At 34.7% G+C, this 17,723-nt stretch overlaps 1 protein-coding gene across 1 annotated transcript; it reads right to left on the bottom strand.

Annotated features, from left to right (window-relative positions):
• Window positions 1-1,712: 1,712 nt before the first annotated feature.
• Window positions 1,713-13,800, bottom strand: LOC129791863 (tyrosine 3-monooxygenase). Its single transcript, XM_055830458.1, has 8 exons — window positions 13,201-13,800; window positions 9,784-9,895; window positions 9,570-9,629; window positions 9,359-9,421; window positions 9,186-9,257; window positions 6,600-7,419; window positions 4,627-4,753; window positions 1,713-3,295 (listed from the first exon to the last, which is right to left on the bottom strand). The coding sequence occupies exons 1-8, from the start codon at window positions 13,264-13,266 to the stop codon at window positions 2,894-2,896; spliced, it is 1,722 nt and encodes a 573-aa protein (XP_055686433.1). The 5' UTR covers window positions 13,267-13,800; the 3' UTR covers window positions 1,713-2,893.
• Between the last annotated feature and the right edge of the window lie 3,923 nt (window positions 13,801-17,723).

The following is a 17,723-nucleotide window of genomic DNA, read 5'->3' as shown; positions in this document are numbered from 1 at the left end:
AGAAAGTTAATGGAAAACATCCGTTAAAATTAAGCGTTTAAATAATGTTTTACCGACATTTCATGCTTAAAAGTTCACATAAAATAATCAAATCGCATAAATAACGATTTTTTCACAGCATTAAATTAATTGAATTAATAAAATATAATTATCAAAAATCCAGTCATGTAAATTTTGCGATATTTTATAGAATTTCGTGAACAAGAAAGAACTGGAAATTCTAAATTATGGCCACATAAATTATCATAAACACGTCGTATGTCGCTTCTGTGGAGATTGAGAATTATACCTATATTCAAAGCTCAAAACTCCTTCTATCCCCACAGTTAGAGTTCAATTTTTCATGAAATATTTTGTTTTTGAAATGATAAAGGAAAGAGAAGAAAAATTAATTAATTTACCTACGTTAAACATTAAATGGGGTCCGGAGACTTTCATCTTCTGTGCACTGCGGCCCATGTGGGCCTATTGTGCATCGTTAATTTACCTAAATAATTAGTAGAATTTCGAATGTGTAAAATTTCAATGAAAAGCTTCTTATGCTTTCAATTAAATGAGCAATAATTTTTTTTAACAAATATGTTTCTTTAATAAAAAGAATAAAACTCAAAAAAGATTTTTAAATTAAAATCAAATAAATTATTTTAATCATTAGGGGAGATTGGGGTAAAAAAAAACTCAATTTGCATAAATCCTTACCTACAGGATTCCACAATGGCAAGAAAATTTCCTCGATAGGTCATTTTCATAGGAAATTTCCTGGCCTACAACTTTGTCTCAGACCACTTTTCACAATCTCCACGGGAAATATGAGTTTCCGAGCTTTTCCTGAACCCTTCTGCTTCTGATTTTTTTTTAAACTCGGCGGGTATATATAGTCAGCAGTGGGGTAAATAAAGTCGCTGGAATTTTCCCACATTTCCAAGGATTTTCCACCTGAGAGTTTGATAGTAGTTGATAGCTAAACTTCTCACCTTTTGATCTGCTACAAGGAATTTCACTTTTATACCCACTAAAACAAAGAATTTTGCGATTTTCTCAATCACACCATTATGCGACAAATGGTTAGAAAATATGACGAAAGTTTCGAAGTCCCATATGATTTACAATTTACATTGGTTGACTATATTTACCCCAAGGGGCATGTTTTATTTCGAATAATTGTTAAGAAAAATCATTAAAATTTAGTGAAAAATACACCTTGGCAACGTTTTCTGAATCAACCCCGCTAGTGAGAAAAATTATCAGATTAGAAATTTGCTAAAGGAAAAAAGTATCAAAAAACGAGTTTTTATCAATTCGCATTTTTTCGATTTATAAGTTGGGAGAAATTGGCATTTGAAAATTTTCCACTGACTTTTTTACCCCGATCTCCCCTAACCTCCAATTAAGGGAAATTTAATTAGAAAACATTGTGAAAATTTCATGAAAGTTTCGCAATTTTCAAAGTTCTAACCGCCAATCGTGCCAATAAATTGCGGGAGATTCCAAAATGCCCAAAATGCAAATCTCATGAAATTTTGCATAAATTATGACCCATTGAGTTTAATTCGGTATTATTCATGCGCCACGTGACTAATTTTTCATTCTTTTCTATTAATTAATTTTCAAGGAAAAATCGTTTTCAGGATTATTTTTAATTATTAGAATTTTGAGAAGACTTTCCTTGGAATTCTGTAAAGTTTTTATCAAAAAAAAAGAAACAATAAAAATTCTTTCATTTATGATTTCTTTATTTATACAGAGTACTATCATTTACACTCATTTAAATCTATATGTACATTATATCATAAATTTCTCTTTACTTTGTCACTCTGATCCAACATTTATAATTTATAATAATATATAGTGATTTATTCAACAATACTTTTCACGGGAATCAAAATGTTTTTTTTCTCTTTCACAGGAATCGAATAAATTTCTGTTTTTTTTTTCTTTCATTTTTTAAGCAATACTCTATTTTTTTAATATATAAATTTGCCTTTTAAAAACACTTATAGAACTTGGGGGAGGGGGTCGAGAAACTTGATCTAAATCGAAAGCTCAATTTTTAAGCATATAAGCTATATAATTTTCTCATTTTTTTTCTTGCAATTTTTTTCGATACTTTTTCTAGAATATTTATGCTTATATTTTAACACAGATATATAGAGAGAGATTTTTCTTTTATATACACAGGCTTATAGAAAAGAAATATATTTTTTATATTTAGCGCATCTCTCTTGCTTTTTCTTGAGATGAGGTGTAATGTGCAGAAATTCGTAAATTATGTGGGATTCTCCACGTGCGGGAACAACTTTTTTCTCCTCTTCTCTGGGATTCTTCTCTGAATGTCAATTTGAAAAAAAAATTCAGAGAACTCACTTCCGGGAGAGATCACACGTGGAGAGTATTTGCAGGTGCACAGAGATTAATATAAAAAAAATCATGTTGCTCAATGGTGCATCTAACGAGACCTACAGACAATGTAAATCCTACGTATAACTAAACGCTAAACACAGAGATTTGCTCGAAAAATGTATGATAAAATTCACTCTGACACGGTTGACTTTATGACCTCTTGGGGTTTAACTTTTTCCTCCTTCTTCATCTTCTTTAATCATAATTTGGGGTTTATCTTTTTTCTCATTCTTTCTTAGGAACTCAGCCTAAAGAATATTTTTGGTCCAAAACGAAATATTAAGGGAGTAGGGCGCGAAATGTTGGTTCGTGAAATAAATTAAGGATTTTTTTTAGCGAGATTTTCATCCTCACTTCCCACCAGCCAATCCTGTGTCCGATTTCTTTCCCGAGGATTCGGGGATGGTGGTGTAGCTGATAGAGAGAGAGAGAGTTCACAGTGGGCAATATGGGTGGGTGGGGCAGGGGCCGGATGACTGAGGTGGTGTCCTCTTTAGCAGAAAGGCTTCCCCAGCTTATCAATAGCATTGGTGAGGTGGAGGATCTCTGTTTTCATCTGTGCCACAAGTGTTTGGAGCTTATCCACGGAATCCAGAACTTCGACGCGTTCTGTGTGTGGATTGAAGCGCACCTCAAATGGTCGGGACATGGCTGATACCCAGCGCCTGAATTTATCCTTGGCATCCTCAAAGCTCTCCGCCACGTAGTAGATTGGCTGATAGTCCTGATCTTGGTACTTCTGTACAGCCGTTGTGGCTGGTTCAAAGGGACGATGCTCGGGTTTATCACTCAAAGCGTGCAACAGCTCACCGTAGGCAGATAGCAAACCAGCTCCGTATGCCTTAACCTGTCCCTGTTCCTTGCACAGCCCAAACTCCACGGTGAACCAATAGACCTTAAGAGGAAAATAGAAGAAGAATTTATTTTTTAAGGTCAAGAAAAATCCTTTTTAGGAAATCTTTTAGAAGAAAAAAAATCTGCTCAAAGCGTGATTCGAACCGAAGGAATTTATCTTGAAAGTCCATTACTTTAGCTACTAAGCTAAAAAAATCTCTCCTATAATCTCTTAACGTAATTTTGTAAATGCTCCATTTGTGACTCAGAAAGAGACTAATGGTGACTCAATTTCCTTATCACGACTCAGAGTTTGCCTTATTTAGACTCAATCTTTACTTTATGTAGATTCAATTTTTAAACTTATCTTTACTACAAAATACCTAATCTAGCCGCGAGTGTTATCTTAACCCTTTCGTGTTTTTTGGGTCATACGCTGACCCAAACGTGAAACATTTTATTTCTCCAATTATTTATGAATTTAATTGTTTTTCTAAGTTACAAATGCATCAAATTCACCCAAAAGAGGCCAAAGAAGACGTTCTGACTGATAAAAGGCCTCTGAAAACATCCACAGAATATCCTAATAAAAGAGCGCATGTTTCAATGTTTTTATGTTTCACGTTGAACGCGAAAGGGTTAAGGAAACGTTAAAAAAATGTAAGACAGCGAATGTTTTGAATGAACAGAATCCTTTTAGTGGAATATTAATCCATCAAAGAAGGTCTTTTTGTTTGTTTGTGACTCACGGCTACATTAAGTATTTTGTACTACAGATAAGGTAAAAAATAGGTAAAAACTGAGTCTATATAAGACAAAAGCTGAGTAAAAATAAGAGAAAATTTAAGTCGAGAAAAGGGAATTGAGTCACCATTAGTCTTTTTCTGCGTCACAATTAGGTAAATTTGCGTTAACATTAGTTTTAATCATTTTGTAAAAAAATAAATTGAAAATTACTGCTGAAGCTCCATTCGCGCGGACTCATTTTCTTTGCCTTTGACCTCGTATTAAAAAAAGCAAAAGAATTGAATGGCCAATGTGTGATTTTTTACAGAGAGTGAGTGAGAGACAGACATCCGGTGGCCGTAAAGTTAATTTGATTTACGAATTATTGCACAATTACAATACAAACTTCTTTGCATTACATTGGCTGAGGTGCAAGAACACCCACCCAGGTAGAAAATGCACACATGAAGAAAAAAAAAAACGAAAAAAAAAGAACTATCAGCTATTCATCATCACATCTAATTAGTGCCATTCCATGTATATGGTCACTCCACTCTCCGAAAGAGGCCTTGATTAATAAACATTCAACATACATTGCAGAGTTTTTTTTTCTCTTAAGAAGAAGAAAAAAAAAGAAGAGAAATAATTAAGATTTGCAGAACTTACCGTGGCGAGTTTCTCAATTTCTTCATCGGAAGCACCGAGCGATGCCAAACCAATTTCCTGGGAGAACTGTGCAAAACTGGGATCTCCAAGAAGTGGTTGATGACCAATAATTTCATGAATTGCATCGCTAGAAAAAAGACAAAAAAAAACGAACATAAGAATATTGAAACATTGCCCCATGCAATAGGCTGAATAAATTCAATTTTTCCCGCAGCTTCACACAGCTTTTGACGTAATAATAAAAGTAAATTTGCCACACATAAATGACCTATTTTTTCATAAGAAAACCTACTTTCTTTTCCACTAATTGTGAGGAAGAAATAAATTATCATTTTTTAGCCATTTCCATTTATTTCTATTGAACTAATATAGGCCAACAATGTCTTCCTATAAGGCCAACAATACCCCCTCTTCCCCTCCCACCCGCCACATTGGCAGTCAGGTAAAATGTTTTCATAGAAATTGCCCATGAAAAGATGTTGCAATACAAATTGCAAATATAAATAAATAAAGTGGAACAATTATAAATTCCAAAAACCACATTTTACACCACACATGACCTTTGCCCATTCCCACAAATTCCCTATCCAAGATCAAAATACTTTGTTTTTTTTTCTCGATTGAAAAGTCTTTCCTTATATTGCAAAAAAAAAAATTCTCTCTCTCATGATGCATCTCCGATAAAATTGTTTATTTTGCAATGAAAGAAAAAATATAAATAAAGACTGACGGGCTACAAAATAATTCGTGTGAGAAGAAAAAAAATAAACAAACAACTAAGCATGAAGTGGAAAAATTAATGAAGCCCATTTGCAATTTCTGGTTCAATATCAATCATGGGAAAAAAGAGATGTTTATTCCCACAATTTGGACGTGTTATGCAATAGGTAATGAAAATAGAAAGATTTTCGTCGTGTGTGCTAGAAAATTTTCCAGAATTTTCACAGAATGACGTTTAATCAGAGAAGAAAAATGCATGAAATTAAAAATTCTTTAGATTCTTTACATTCTCTGAATATTTTTCCAGATTCTTTCTTTGAATTTTGAAGAAAACTCAAAGCAAAAAAAATATTTTGAGACTGTTTTACACCCTTTACACCTAATTTAAGTTTTTTTAAGTCTTCTAATCCGGAAGTGAATTGACCAGGAAAATCTTTAAATTATTCAAAAGAATGTATTCTGAATAAGTAAGAAGTTAAAACATCTAAGAAACTTTTTGTGTAAAAGATTTGCAATTAGAAAGAACTCAAATTTAAAGAAAATCTTCCTTAAACATTAAAAAGCTCAAAAAGCTTCAGTTTGAATTCAAAGAAAAATACCAAACTCGAAATAAATTGAATAAGGGATGAATTTTTCACCCTGTTGCTACATTGTTAATTACCGGAAATTCTTTTATTTTCCATCCTCCTCCTCGAACAGTAAATAGTCTCGTAAATAGGCAAGTAAATAGCCCTTCAGTAAAATCAATATTTAGGGCATATGTAGGTATGCGACACAACCCCTTCCGACAAGTGCTCATTGAGATGACAAGCACAAGCACTCAATGAAAAGCCAATTTACCTCCGATATCATACACTTTTTTCTATCTCACAATTTTCATCACCACCCCCACCTCCAATCCCGGCAACAATAGACGAAGGGGAGGAAAGCAGCCCATCCCCAGAAGCACCCCTAAACAGATTGGTCCGGATGGAATTTATAATGTGATTAAAGTGAGATCAATTAGGGGAACAACATAGAGAGAGTAGCTGGCGAAAAAGAGCGCCGTTCTGTGGGAGCAACAGTTTGCCCACACCCCCTCAATGGAGATGCCATTAGGGGTGAAAATAGTTGCAAAGTTGGCAGCTTTATCGAATTATTACAAAAGGGAAGAGACAATTTGTTCTTTGACTGGCAGTGGGAATTGGGAAGCAGCAGGAAGTGGTGCTGCTGCGGGAAAAGATCAAAGGCAACGGAAAGTGGTTGGTACTTACGGTTCTGGTGTGTGGTAGGGTGTGTTGACGTGTCGCACGTACTGGGTGCTCTGGAAAATACGGAATGCCAATGAGGCAAGGAAGTCACGAGCAGTTAGGAGGCCAGCAGCTGGTCGGAGGGTGAACCCGGTATTGCGACGCAGGAATGAGCTCATTTCCTCCAATTGTGGCAGACCATCCTCCCGGAAGATACCCTCATCGATTAGCTTCTCAAACACACGTCTGTACTCAATGCATGCATGCTTCGGAATGAGATCCTTGACGGTGTTGAAGACAGCACGCCATGTCTTATTCTCATCTTCGGTGTATTCAATGTGTGGAATGGGATCTCCGTATTTGTACGCAAAGGCAATTTCGGCAATCTCCTTGCGACGTGCCCGGTATGTCTTGTCTGCAAACCCTGGGTGATTCATATCAAGATCTGGCTCGTACTTCGTCATGAGGTGATTGCAGTTGTCCAATTCGGAGGCATGCTTGGGGAACCACGGGGTCTTAACGGCCGTACTGTCATCTGTGAGAATGTTGACGCTACCGAAGGAGTTTGTCTGGCGCAATGCGCGAATGAGCTGAAGGAGATTGGCACGGGACATGTCAACCTTGGCCAGCACATCAAATTGCACACCCTCGGCACGCGATGGGCGCGACTCAAGATGAATTACAGCCCCATGGAAGGTCTCAATTGCCTTAAGAATGCGCCCCAGGGAACCCATACCCTCACGAAGACGCACCACAAGGGCAGCGCGCTGGATCTTCTTCTCCGCTTCAGGGGACTCTGAAGCTGCGTTAGCCAGGAGGACTTCATCTTCTGTCAGTCCACAATCTACCACAGAGAAATGCAAACAATTAGCCATGAGCTACGTTTTTTTTTAACTTTAATTTGTGAGCTTGATTTTTATAGCTTGATGTCTGAATTTAATCTGAAAGCTCCATCTGTGAGCTTTAATTGTGAGCTTCTTGATTTTTGAGTCTAAATTCTGAGCTTTTTAAGGCTTCCTTTTAAACTGAATCTTTCTTCTTGATCTCATCTCAGAGCTTTTATTCTAATAGCTTAAGCTCTCTGAACTTAATCTCGACATTTAATATGAAAGCTAAATGTCTGAGAATATTAACCCAATAATTAAGCTTTTAGCTTAATTTTTTAATCTAATTTTATATGTCTTTCTGGTTAAAAACTTCCGTTCTAAGAAAGCTTTCCATACTGTATATATATAATAATTTAATTATTTAATTGCTCTAAAGTCCTATTATGATTAAAGAAATTGATCCTTTTGTTGTTTGAAATTGTTCCTTTTGAACTTAATTTTTCTACTTGATCACATCTCAGAGCTTTTATTATAATAAAGCTTTCTGAACTTAATCTCGACATTGAAAGCTAAACGTTTGAGATTTTTAACTTAATAATTAAGCTTTAATTTTTAAGCTTAATTTTTTAATCTAATTTAATGTCTTTCTCGTTAAAAACTTCCGCTCTTCAAAGCTTTCCATACTATATATAATAATCTATTTATTAAATTGCTGTAGTCTTATTTTGATTAAAAAAAATTGATCAGAAGCCCTTGAATTTTCTGCTTTAATATCTTTAATTTAAACTTTATTTCTTTGCTTATTGAAAAGCTCATAAATCATTGGATTTTATTGTAACTTAGAGCTTTCTTTTCTATATATAAATCTCATGGTTTTTTATGTAATAAACGCGACAGTAATGTAACAAAAACTGAATAGAAACTTTAAACAACAAAACCCTTGAATTTTCTTCTTCATTAAAGCTTTAAATGTGCCCATTAAAAAGCTCATAAAACCCTAAATATTTTTTAACTATTGGCTCAAACCACAAACTTTCTATTCCATATTAAATACTCAAAGAATAAAAGAAAAACATGAAAAGCTAAAGCTCAAATTTTAAAACACTCAATACATAAAATTTCAGAGAAGCTCTTGAATTTAGTTTTTTTTCTACCTCAATTAAAGCCTCACGCCTAATTTACTTTCATTTATACACTGAACTTGATCTTCCCTCAAGATCATGCCATTGGAGTTTAGGCACGCAGGTAAAACGCTTTTCGACATTGAAATTGAATTTATCGAATTGAACAACAACAAAAAGTTTCAATAAAAAAGTGGTACGCGCCTAAAGCTCCCCCATAGAGGCAAAAAGCTTCTCAATTGCAATTCATCTCGCAATGTGATTTCCAGCCATGTAGCGACAATGAAATTTTCACCCTCCATTAGGCACTGAGAGCGTACACTTGCTACAGAGTGGTTGGGGAGGGAGATGGGAAAATTATGACGGGGGTGGCTCAAATCTCTTGACTTCTTTGTACATTGAGCAATGAATTGTTGCGACGAGAGGGAAGGACAAGAAAAGCGGATAAAGAGCTCACACAAATCTATATTCCACTTTAGACATCTTTCTTCGCATTGCATCCACATTTTTTTCTCTCTGCAAAATAACTTAAGGAGCGGTGGATTCTTGCGGGGGCGATGAAAATGGATGGGAAAGTATGATGGAGCTCTTGTGTGGTGGCAACCAAGCGAAATTGCCTTAAGTGCCATGGAGAATTTTTACAGCTTTACGGGGGAACTTACCATTTTCGTAAGGTGTCTCATTCTTTTCCAGAGAAATTTCATCATCATCTGATTTGTCAAATACATCTTCAACTGAAGGGAAAATCAAAAAAAAATGCGAAAATAAAAAAATCATGCAAAATCATAAGAAAAAAAAATGAAGAAGAAAAATTCGCAAAGAAATGGAAACTTACCCATAATACTTTCACCATTCAACTGATCGTCAGCAGTTGAGATGTGAATTTGAACTTTATCATCTGCGGGAAATTTGCAAGGAAGCAACAAGGACCGGAAATGTTGATGGGGGAAACACGAGAAATAAATAAATAAATAAAATATAAATAAATAAAGAAAATGAAACCAATTCAGAGAAGAAAAAGAAAAAAAAAACCGCAAAATCCTCACCTTGAGATACATTTTGGAGTTCATGGACCTCATTTGGAAGGTGACAGTCATCGAGTGTATCTATAAACCATCACATAACACACATACAACATTTATTAATAAAAAAAATGGAAAAGCAACCAAAAAAGAAATAAATTCAAGTCTTGCGAAAAAAAAGTGAAATAAAAATGTTAAATAAGCAATGCGGGGACTTCAGGGTCAAACCACAACTTACCATTAGCTCGCTGGCGAGCCTCCTCCAGGACAGATTGTTTGGTCTGCTTCACGACAAGAGTCTCGAAGCGGGCATCATCCACAAGAGAACGACGACGAGATGGATAACCATTCTGAAAGAACAAAGATTGATTGTAAGAATGTGAGATTTTTGGCTCTTGCTAAAATCGCACATAAGAAATCCATCCCCATGGAAAGAAAAATCCCACAAGAGGTGACCCCAGAAAGGAAACTACGACGGAATGTGGGTTAAAAGTCTTTCCGTTCATTCATAAGAAGTTTTACGGAGGGAATTGTCTGTGGCGAATGTCCCCGGAAATGAGTTCAATTCAAGTCTGTCTCTTCCACTTCTTCATTCGAAATGACGATTTCCTCATAAAAGGAGACGCTTTTCATCTCTATACTAAAGACATTTTCACTTTGACCTCTTATGGGAAAATTATCATCATTCTTGGATGGTCAGAAGAGAGCAGAGAGTCGCGTGGCGATGTAGAGAAAATTCTTTGATTCTCCATTGATGACATGAGTCAAAAATATTGATTACATTTTCCTTGTAATTTTCGTAATTTTTCTCTACTTTGAAAAGAAGATTTTCCGCCAATTTTCTTCCTTCATCAGCTTAACAGAACTTTATTCTTGCTGCTAATTTTCTCTTTTATCTTGCATTTAAACATTTATTTGAATTTCATTGAAAGAAAATATCAAAAACAACAATTTCGTAATTTTTTTTCTTACATATGTATGAAATATAAATATTAATGCATATTTCCGAAATTTTAGGAAGTCTAGTCTGCAAAATTAGGTCAAACAGGTGTATAGGTTTTGTTACCTTCCGGAACAAGTTAAACATCTTCAAGGGAAAATTGTGGGTTAAGATATTTTCGAAGGGCGCATTTTAAATCCAAATAAATGCATTTTTAAATTTATTTTCATGGATTTGCCAATCAGTTATATAAACTTCCGGGATATTAATTAAATAAAGGTAAATTTTTAAATAAAAAGATTTACGAAAATTGTTTAAAATAAAAAAAAGGAATTTTTTAATAAATAAATTAAGTCAAAACGTCGATAGATTGTAACTTTAATGTGCTTTATAAGCTTTGGAAGCTTTCAAAACTTCCTGACCTATTTTCCTGATAATTTAAACAAACATTTCCGTTATTTTTCATATTTATTTCCGACTAAAGAACATTAATTACTCTAAAATGTCAACAATGCGTAAAAGTAAAATCCCATCACTGCTGAATGCGAATTTTCATTCTAACAGAGATTTATGTGGAAAATTCTCAATCACACAGCATTGAAAATTGAGAAAATTGAAAAGTGGGAAATATCCAATATGAGAATCACCTTTAAACAAGAAACATTTGTAGGGCAAAGGTGGGGGCAAATGGAGCTCTAGTTGAATGTGAGAAGTTAGCAACGAAGTAAAGAAAAAAATGTTGTAGTAACTAAAAACAATATATCGCGTGCCTGAGGATGGGTTTTTGAGAATTTGTGGATGACATTGAATTTTTCATTCAAGAAAATGTGTTGGAAATCAAATTGGAAACATTTAGCTCCAGCATGGTCTCAATTAGACCAAGGAAAGACAACTTTGTCGCACACATAAAAAAGGTGATCGTGCAAATCATTTTGATCCACATTGTGGGATTTTAATATTTCGGGTTTTTGCACCACGAACTTGTTGGATTTTCTCGAGGAATTCCTTTGTGTGTTTTGAGTCTTTCTGTGTGCGAGAAGATCGCGCGAAATTCTCAAAGATCGCACCGTGATCGCGCATACAGAAAAGGAGAACTCGTGGGATTCTTTTGGGCGACGATTGATGTGTTGCATGAAAAGTGATTTAATGCATTTTGCTGATGGCCTTGCACCACAATCAATTTACTTGGACACCTCTTTTCTGTTGCACATTGCCCCCCATCAACCAGGTGATCTTACGTGATCTTGTCCCTGTATCTTTGCAAACATACCTGCAAAATGTATGAGAAAAAGTCAGCAGCAGCAATTTGTTTAAAGTAAATTGAAAGCTCGCACAGGCAGAGCGATTTATTTGCACAAGAGACGTTTAGGCTTGTGAGAATGGATGAGTACGCGATCGTTTTTTTTTTTTTTTTTGAGTGATCTTCCGCGCGCAACTTTCCATCAATATTTGTCCCACCCAGAGAGGATTTCCTCGCGATCGCGCGTACGCAAAAAAAAGCCAAAAGATCAACAAAATTGAGAGTGAATCTTCAGTGAAATTCCACATTTCACCAACTCGAGCAATTTCCGTTCTTCTTTTTCACTCTCGATCATTTTTTTTTCTTTTATTTCTTCTTCTTCGCTTCTTTCGGTGGAACGATCAGCAATTTGAGGCATATATTTTTTTCGGAGCGACATGCCAGCTTCAATATAATTTACTCTGAGTCCCTTATTAACCAGTTCAACTGGTGCATTCGAGAGTTTCAAGGTGATTCTTTGTACGGTTTAAATTTTGTTACTCGCCTTTTTTCAATTTTCAATTTTTTTTCATAGCTCTGCGGAATTGTTTTCTCATACTATTCTCTCTTTTTTCAACGCTTTTTTTTTCAAACAATATAATTTTATTTTAATTACTGTTTGCTGATACCAAAAATTTGCAGGAAAAAAAATTTAATCATGAAGCTCTGTGTGGCTTCTTTCCCAGCGGATATTGCAAAAGAAATCATTAAAGTTTTCCATTTTTTTAATGAGCTTTTGATTGTCGCGATCGCGATCTTAGAATTTGCATTTGATCGTTGAGATCAGATAGAATGTGTTGATTGGAAAATTTTCATTGAATTTTATTGAAAACTTGTTGAATTCAATGATCATCAATTGCAGAGATCTCTCAAAGATCACATAATGCTTGAAGATCACTAAAAAATCAACAGATTATATAGTTTACAAAGCAATTAAGAGAATTTACATGATAATTAAATGATTCTCATGTCGTTAAATTCGCATTTTTTCAATAACTTTCAATACATTATCACAGTGAGAGAAAAATTTTATTATCTCCCAAAAATAATGAGCTTTAATGTTTTATTTATTATTTCCTCAATTTCAACACACAACATTCTTATTCTAAACTTCCTCAATTCTCCAGCAGCATTTTAACTCTTTAAACTTTATTACTCAGCAATTAATTTAATCACATCACAGGGAATTGCAGCATTTTTGTCACATTGCAAATATAGAGAAAATCCACAAGAGATCAGTGGGAAAAAAATTACGTGGTTTAACGGAAGAAAAAGTTGAGCAATTTTAAATTTAATGCCACGGGCAAGGTTCATCAAGTTCACTGAAAGTACCGATTGGAAGTTTAAAAATTTTTTCAGGCAAGATCTCTTAACACTTCACCATTTTTGCAAGAAAATAAGAAAAAAATCACAGTTAAAGATTATATTTTGCTCACCTCAATGCTGTAGGATTTTTTGATGGCAAACATTTCGCGATTTTTCTGTGCAGCTGCAACGGCCATTGTGCTTTCGAACAAATCAAGGGTTAAACACACAAAAATTCACAAGATTTTTTTTAAATCTGTTTTTCAAACAGTTTAAGAGTTCCTCGCAAACGCCTAAACACTTTTTCTTGAATTTACTGGGATTAGGAAATTCTGGTTGTTTCACTGCGTACGTGGATGAGGAGAAAAAATCCTTTGGTCTACTTGATGCAGGAGATCCTTCCTCGATAAAATTGTGTCTAAGTCCGCTTTTCCTCCGTTCCGGAGTTCGTTAAATTCAGGAGCACACTTCCTTTTTTTTTTAAATAAATTCAAATTAAATCCTCAAAGTCACACTTTTCGGGGGGAGCTCTCTTAACTGGTTGGGGGCTCTTCCAAGTTATTTGAAAATGGTGATAAAGGAAAAAAAGCGGTTAATTACAACAATTCTATCGACTGTGGACGCGTTAGGCGAATGCAAGCAAACCAATGCATATCTCATGGGCTCTGCCTCACTTTAAATACAGCCCGACTGGATGGCAAGTGGGTCTAACTCGGATGGGTGCCCCCCCTCTACCACCACCCAAAGCACTTCCAAGCTCCTTTCATTGTTGCGACACGAGGTGAGTATGATGTCACGCGTGCGTCATAAAAGCCAACGATGCCATTGGCCAGTCGGTAGGGGGTCACCCCTCACCACCTGACTTGACCACATTCGTGTGGGGCCCGCCGTGAGCGAGCCTCGTCGGACAATAAGCGATCAGTCGTCAGCCGAAGCTTTTTGAGCTTTGGCGCGCAAACATACATAATTCTCCTCAACACAAATGCTCTTTTCCCCTATTTCTGCTTCATTTGCACCTTCTCAATGTTCCCTGATTATTTGATTTAATATTTTTTAGGGGAAGACGGTGTAAATTGGATCTCTTACACATTTCTTAAGTTTTTTTTTTGCTCTGAATTGAATGAATTATTTCGATTTATTTTTTAATTTTACTTTAAATAAAAAATAAATCAAAAAATATGTTTTTTTAGAGCTTTTAATAAGTAATTTTGTTTTACAAAGAAAATTCAATCTTTTCTTCTTTAAAAAAAAATTAATTTTCTTTGAGAAAAACCCTCAAGTACGTTCAATTGAAGCCATCTGTCCCTATTAATTTTTTTAAAGTTTTTTGCTCTTAATTAAATTAATTATTTCGATTTATTTTTTTAAATTTTAAATAAAAAATTTTTTAGAGCTTTTGTAGCAAATAATTTATTTTACAATAAAAAGAAAATTCAATCTTTTCATCTTTCAAAGAAAAATTCAATTCTTTTTTTGTGAAAAACCTTCAAGTACATTCAATTTAAGCCATCTGCCCCTATTAATTATTTTTCTTAAAAAGCTCATTATTTCCCCAGAAAGCTCTCACCTATATAGTACTCTTTATGCTCAACAAATAATCACAACAATATACCCATAAGTCTCATGGAAAATTCTTTAGAGTAAAACCCATCAGCTGTTTAGAGATGGAATTTCCAAGTGGAGGCCCACTTGTCGCACGCAAAATATGCGGATTTTCCATTACAAAATATGCATCTAGGGGGATTTTTTGCACAAATGCAAGATTTTGTGCCAATTGAAAGTCATTTTAATGGAGAAACATTAATCAATCTTCTTTGACAAAGTGGGTGTTTTGAGGGGAAACCCCAAAATATCTCTAGTGAAATACTTTAAACGTATAAATTAACAGAAGTTGATTTTTTTTTCATCCAACTTTTTGTACTATTTTAGTATAAAAAAATGTTATGTGTAATGTTTTGGAAGAAAAGCGTCCAAGCATTACACGTAGGTAATACAATTATTAAGTCATTATTCATCATTGCGGCTTTTTAATTGCAATTTAAATGACTTTATAGGCTGTTTCTCGGTCTTATTCATAAGGTCAAGTTTATCCCAGGTTATTTACGCAATATACTTTGATATTAATCATCAGCGTGAGCATCATTTGAATAGGAAAATTTTCAATCAAATGAAAAAGTTACATAAAGCTTTCATAAAAAAAGGTTATCGAACTTTTGGCTTTTAATACGTTAAGGATTGACTTTTACTACACGGGCATTTTTTTACGCCAAACATAATTGGAATAGGTAATCCTGGTATGTTAAATGAGTTCTAGGAACCTGTCTAACATACCCATGGACCAAAAATATTATACAAATACTTTAAATTAATTTAACAACCTCGTCTGTAGTCAAGTCTGTAAAAAAGTTTCAAAAAAAGTTTCAAAATACTTTTCTTGTTGAATTTTCTTGCAACAAATCCCGTTAAAGGTGTAAAATTAACTAAAAGCTTCTGAGAAATGTCAAAATTTTTCCTAGAAAAGGTTTTCCCACCTTTTTCCCCCGCTACACTGCATGCAAAACAATAAAATCATAAAGTTTAATTAAGTTTTAACCAAAAAAAAATAATTAAAATTTGATAGTGAGAAAAACGTTAAACTATGAATTAACTTTAATTAATTCTTCACTTAAAAATGTATGTTGCTATGTACATAAATAGCTCATTTACGTTTTATTTTTTTAAACACGATTTTTCTAATTAAATTCTCCTAAAAACTTTTCGTTATTGTTACAATTTTTTCACTGACTTGATTTTATCAGAAGTTCTTTTTATTGTTTGATTTTATTTTTAGAAGTTTACTGACTCACGATAAACTAATAAAAAAAAATTCTCTCTTGATGACACCACCTGGACGATTTACAGCCGCAAAAAAACAATAAAAATGCAAAAATTTGCAATAAAAATTACTTTTCTGTGGGAAAAAAAATGTTTCTGGGTTATTTAATAGAAATTTAAATAGGAAAATATAAATTATTCAGTTTGTGCTTTCACTTGAAAAATTAATTCTTTTTTTTATATTTCTTATTTTAGGATCTCTCATCAATTTGCCATCTTTGGTGGATCTTCTTTTGTAAATTTGGCACCCACTGAATTTCGCGATGAATGGAATGAATTACAAATATTAGGAATGGATTGTCAATTAAATTGAGAGAATTATAAACATTTTAATTTTTCAGGCAGCTTTTAGCAAGAAAAAAAATCCACAGCTTGAGCATGAAAAAAAATAAAAGCATTTCGGGTCAATGTTTCATTTGCAAATGAGAAGCCTCTGTCGGGGGGAATTTCCAGAGAGAAGAACGTAGATCAATAAAACTCTCAAGCTTTGTCACTTTTGTGGTCTGCAAAGTAAATCTTTACGCTGTGATTCACGCAATATTTTTCCTCTCCTCGATACAATTCGGGAATTTCGTCTGTTTTTTTTTCTTATTCCCATCATTTAATATTCCAGGTTGATTAATTTCATTGGGGGGTGGGGAAAAAGGGGGTGGTTATTATGCACAAGAGGGTTGTGTTGATGACATTGAGGACTTATTATGTCTCAATCAACCCCAACACTGGAATAATATTCTAATCGCCACTCAGTCGCCACTTTAGAGCCACTTGACACCTCACACCTGAACATATACGCACCTGGTCAACACAATGCGAGGAGACAGAGAGCGGAAGGGGGGATCCGCAGCGTAAATTCCCTCGGCAGATGACTCACATGGTAGCTATCTGGAGAGCCCGAAGCGTGTGCTAAATGCGACGATGGTGGAGGTACCAGAAATGTGCCATTTTTACCTCACGAGATGCCATGGCGAAATTTCTGGTCATCATCGGTAGCATATTCAACCGGTTGCCAGTGTGTGGCTTCCCCCGTGTCCAAAAAATCGCCGTGATTTTTGTAAACATCACGTCAATCGCCGACCAAACATTCTGGCTCGCTATGCAAAATAATCATCACCTGTATATTAGCACTGAAATTACCGCGCGTCCGCGGTGATTTTTTTTTCTCCTACCATGTGCTGCGAGGAGAAAAGATAAAAGACCAAATAACTCATTGAATAACACGGAGACCATAAGCAATTTTTGGGTACAAATTAGGCAATCGAGCAATGAAAGGGAAAATCTCGCTCTTAAGCAATTTGTCTGTGTTTTCCTGAGAAATTTTCGAGAAATTCCACAACATACACTGAAGGGGCATTCATCTGGCTATCTTTTAATGTTAATATAAAAATTATTCTGTTTGAATTATTAGAGGAACGTGGCCCAATTTGGACCTCTTAAGGTCTTTTTCAATCCGCTATTACTTAAAATAGCCCAGGAAAGTTAAGTTTTGGGGTTTCACAAATTCCTAGACGGCTTATGCACCATTCGATAGCAAAAATTAAAAGAAATCTTGTTTCTATGGACGAAAATTGCGCTTATGTGGTTGCTTTTTCCACAAAATGCAATTTAATATTTTTCATACAATTTTCTACACACAGAAAAAAAATGACAAAAAGTGGCAGTCAAATCGTCAATTTTTGCGAGTGGGCCACTCGCATAGACAAAATACGAATATTTCACTCGCACTCATTCGCACTATTTCTCGAAAATTTTCACATTTATTGGACCGAAATTGAACATTGAA

The sequence above is a fragment of the Lutzomyia longipalpis genome, chromosome 3 (genome assembly GCF_024334085.1).
Source record: "Lutzomyia longipalpis isolate SR_M1_2022 chromosome 3, ASM2433408v1".
Classification (NCBI taxonomy): domain Eukaryota; kingdom Metazoa; phylum Arthropoda; class Insecta; order Diptera; family Psychodidae; genus Lutzomyia; species Lutzomyia longipalpis.
This window is presented reverse-complemented; position numbering and strand designations above follow the sequence as displayed.

What these genes read in the sequence shown, in the direction of transcription:
- LOC129791863 (XM_055830458.1), bottom strand. Translation starts at nt 13,266, where the DNA reads ATGGCCGTTGCAGCTGCACAGAAAAATCGCGAAATGTTTGCCATCAAA. An exon ending in GGCTCGCCAGCGAGCTAATG is followed by an intron (nt 9,630 to 9,783) that starts GTAAGTTGTGGT and finishes GATGGTTTATAG; the next exon opens with ATACACTCGATGACTGTCAC. An exon ending in ACTCCAAAATGTATCTCAAG is followed by an intron (nt 9,422 to 9,569) that starts GTGAGGATTTTG and finishes AATTTCCCGCAG; the next exon opens with ATGATAAAGTTCAAATTCAC.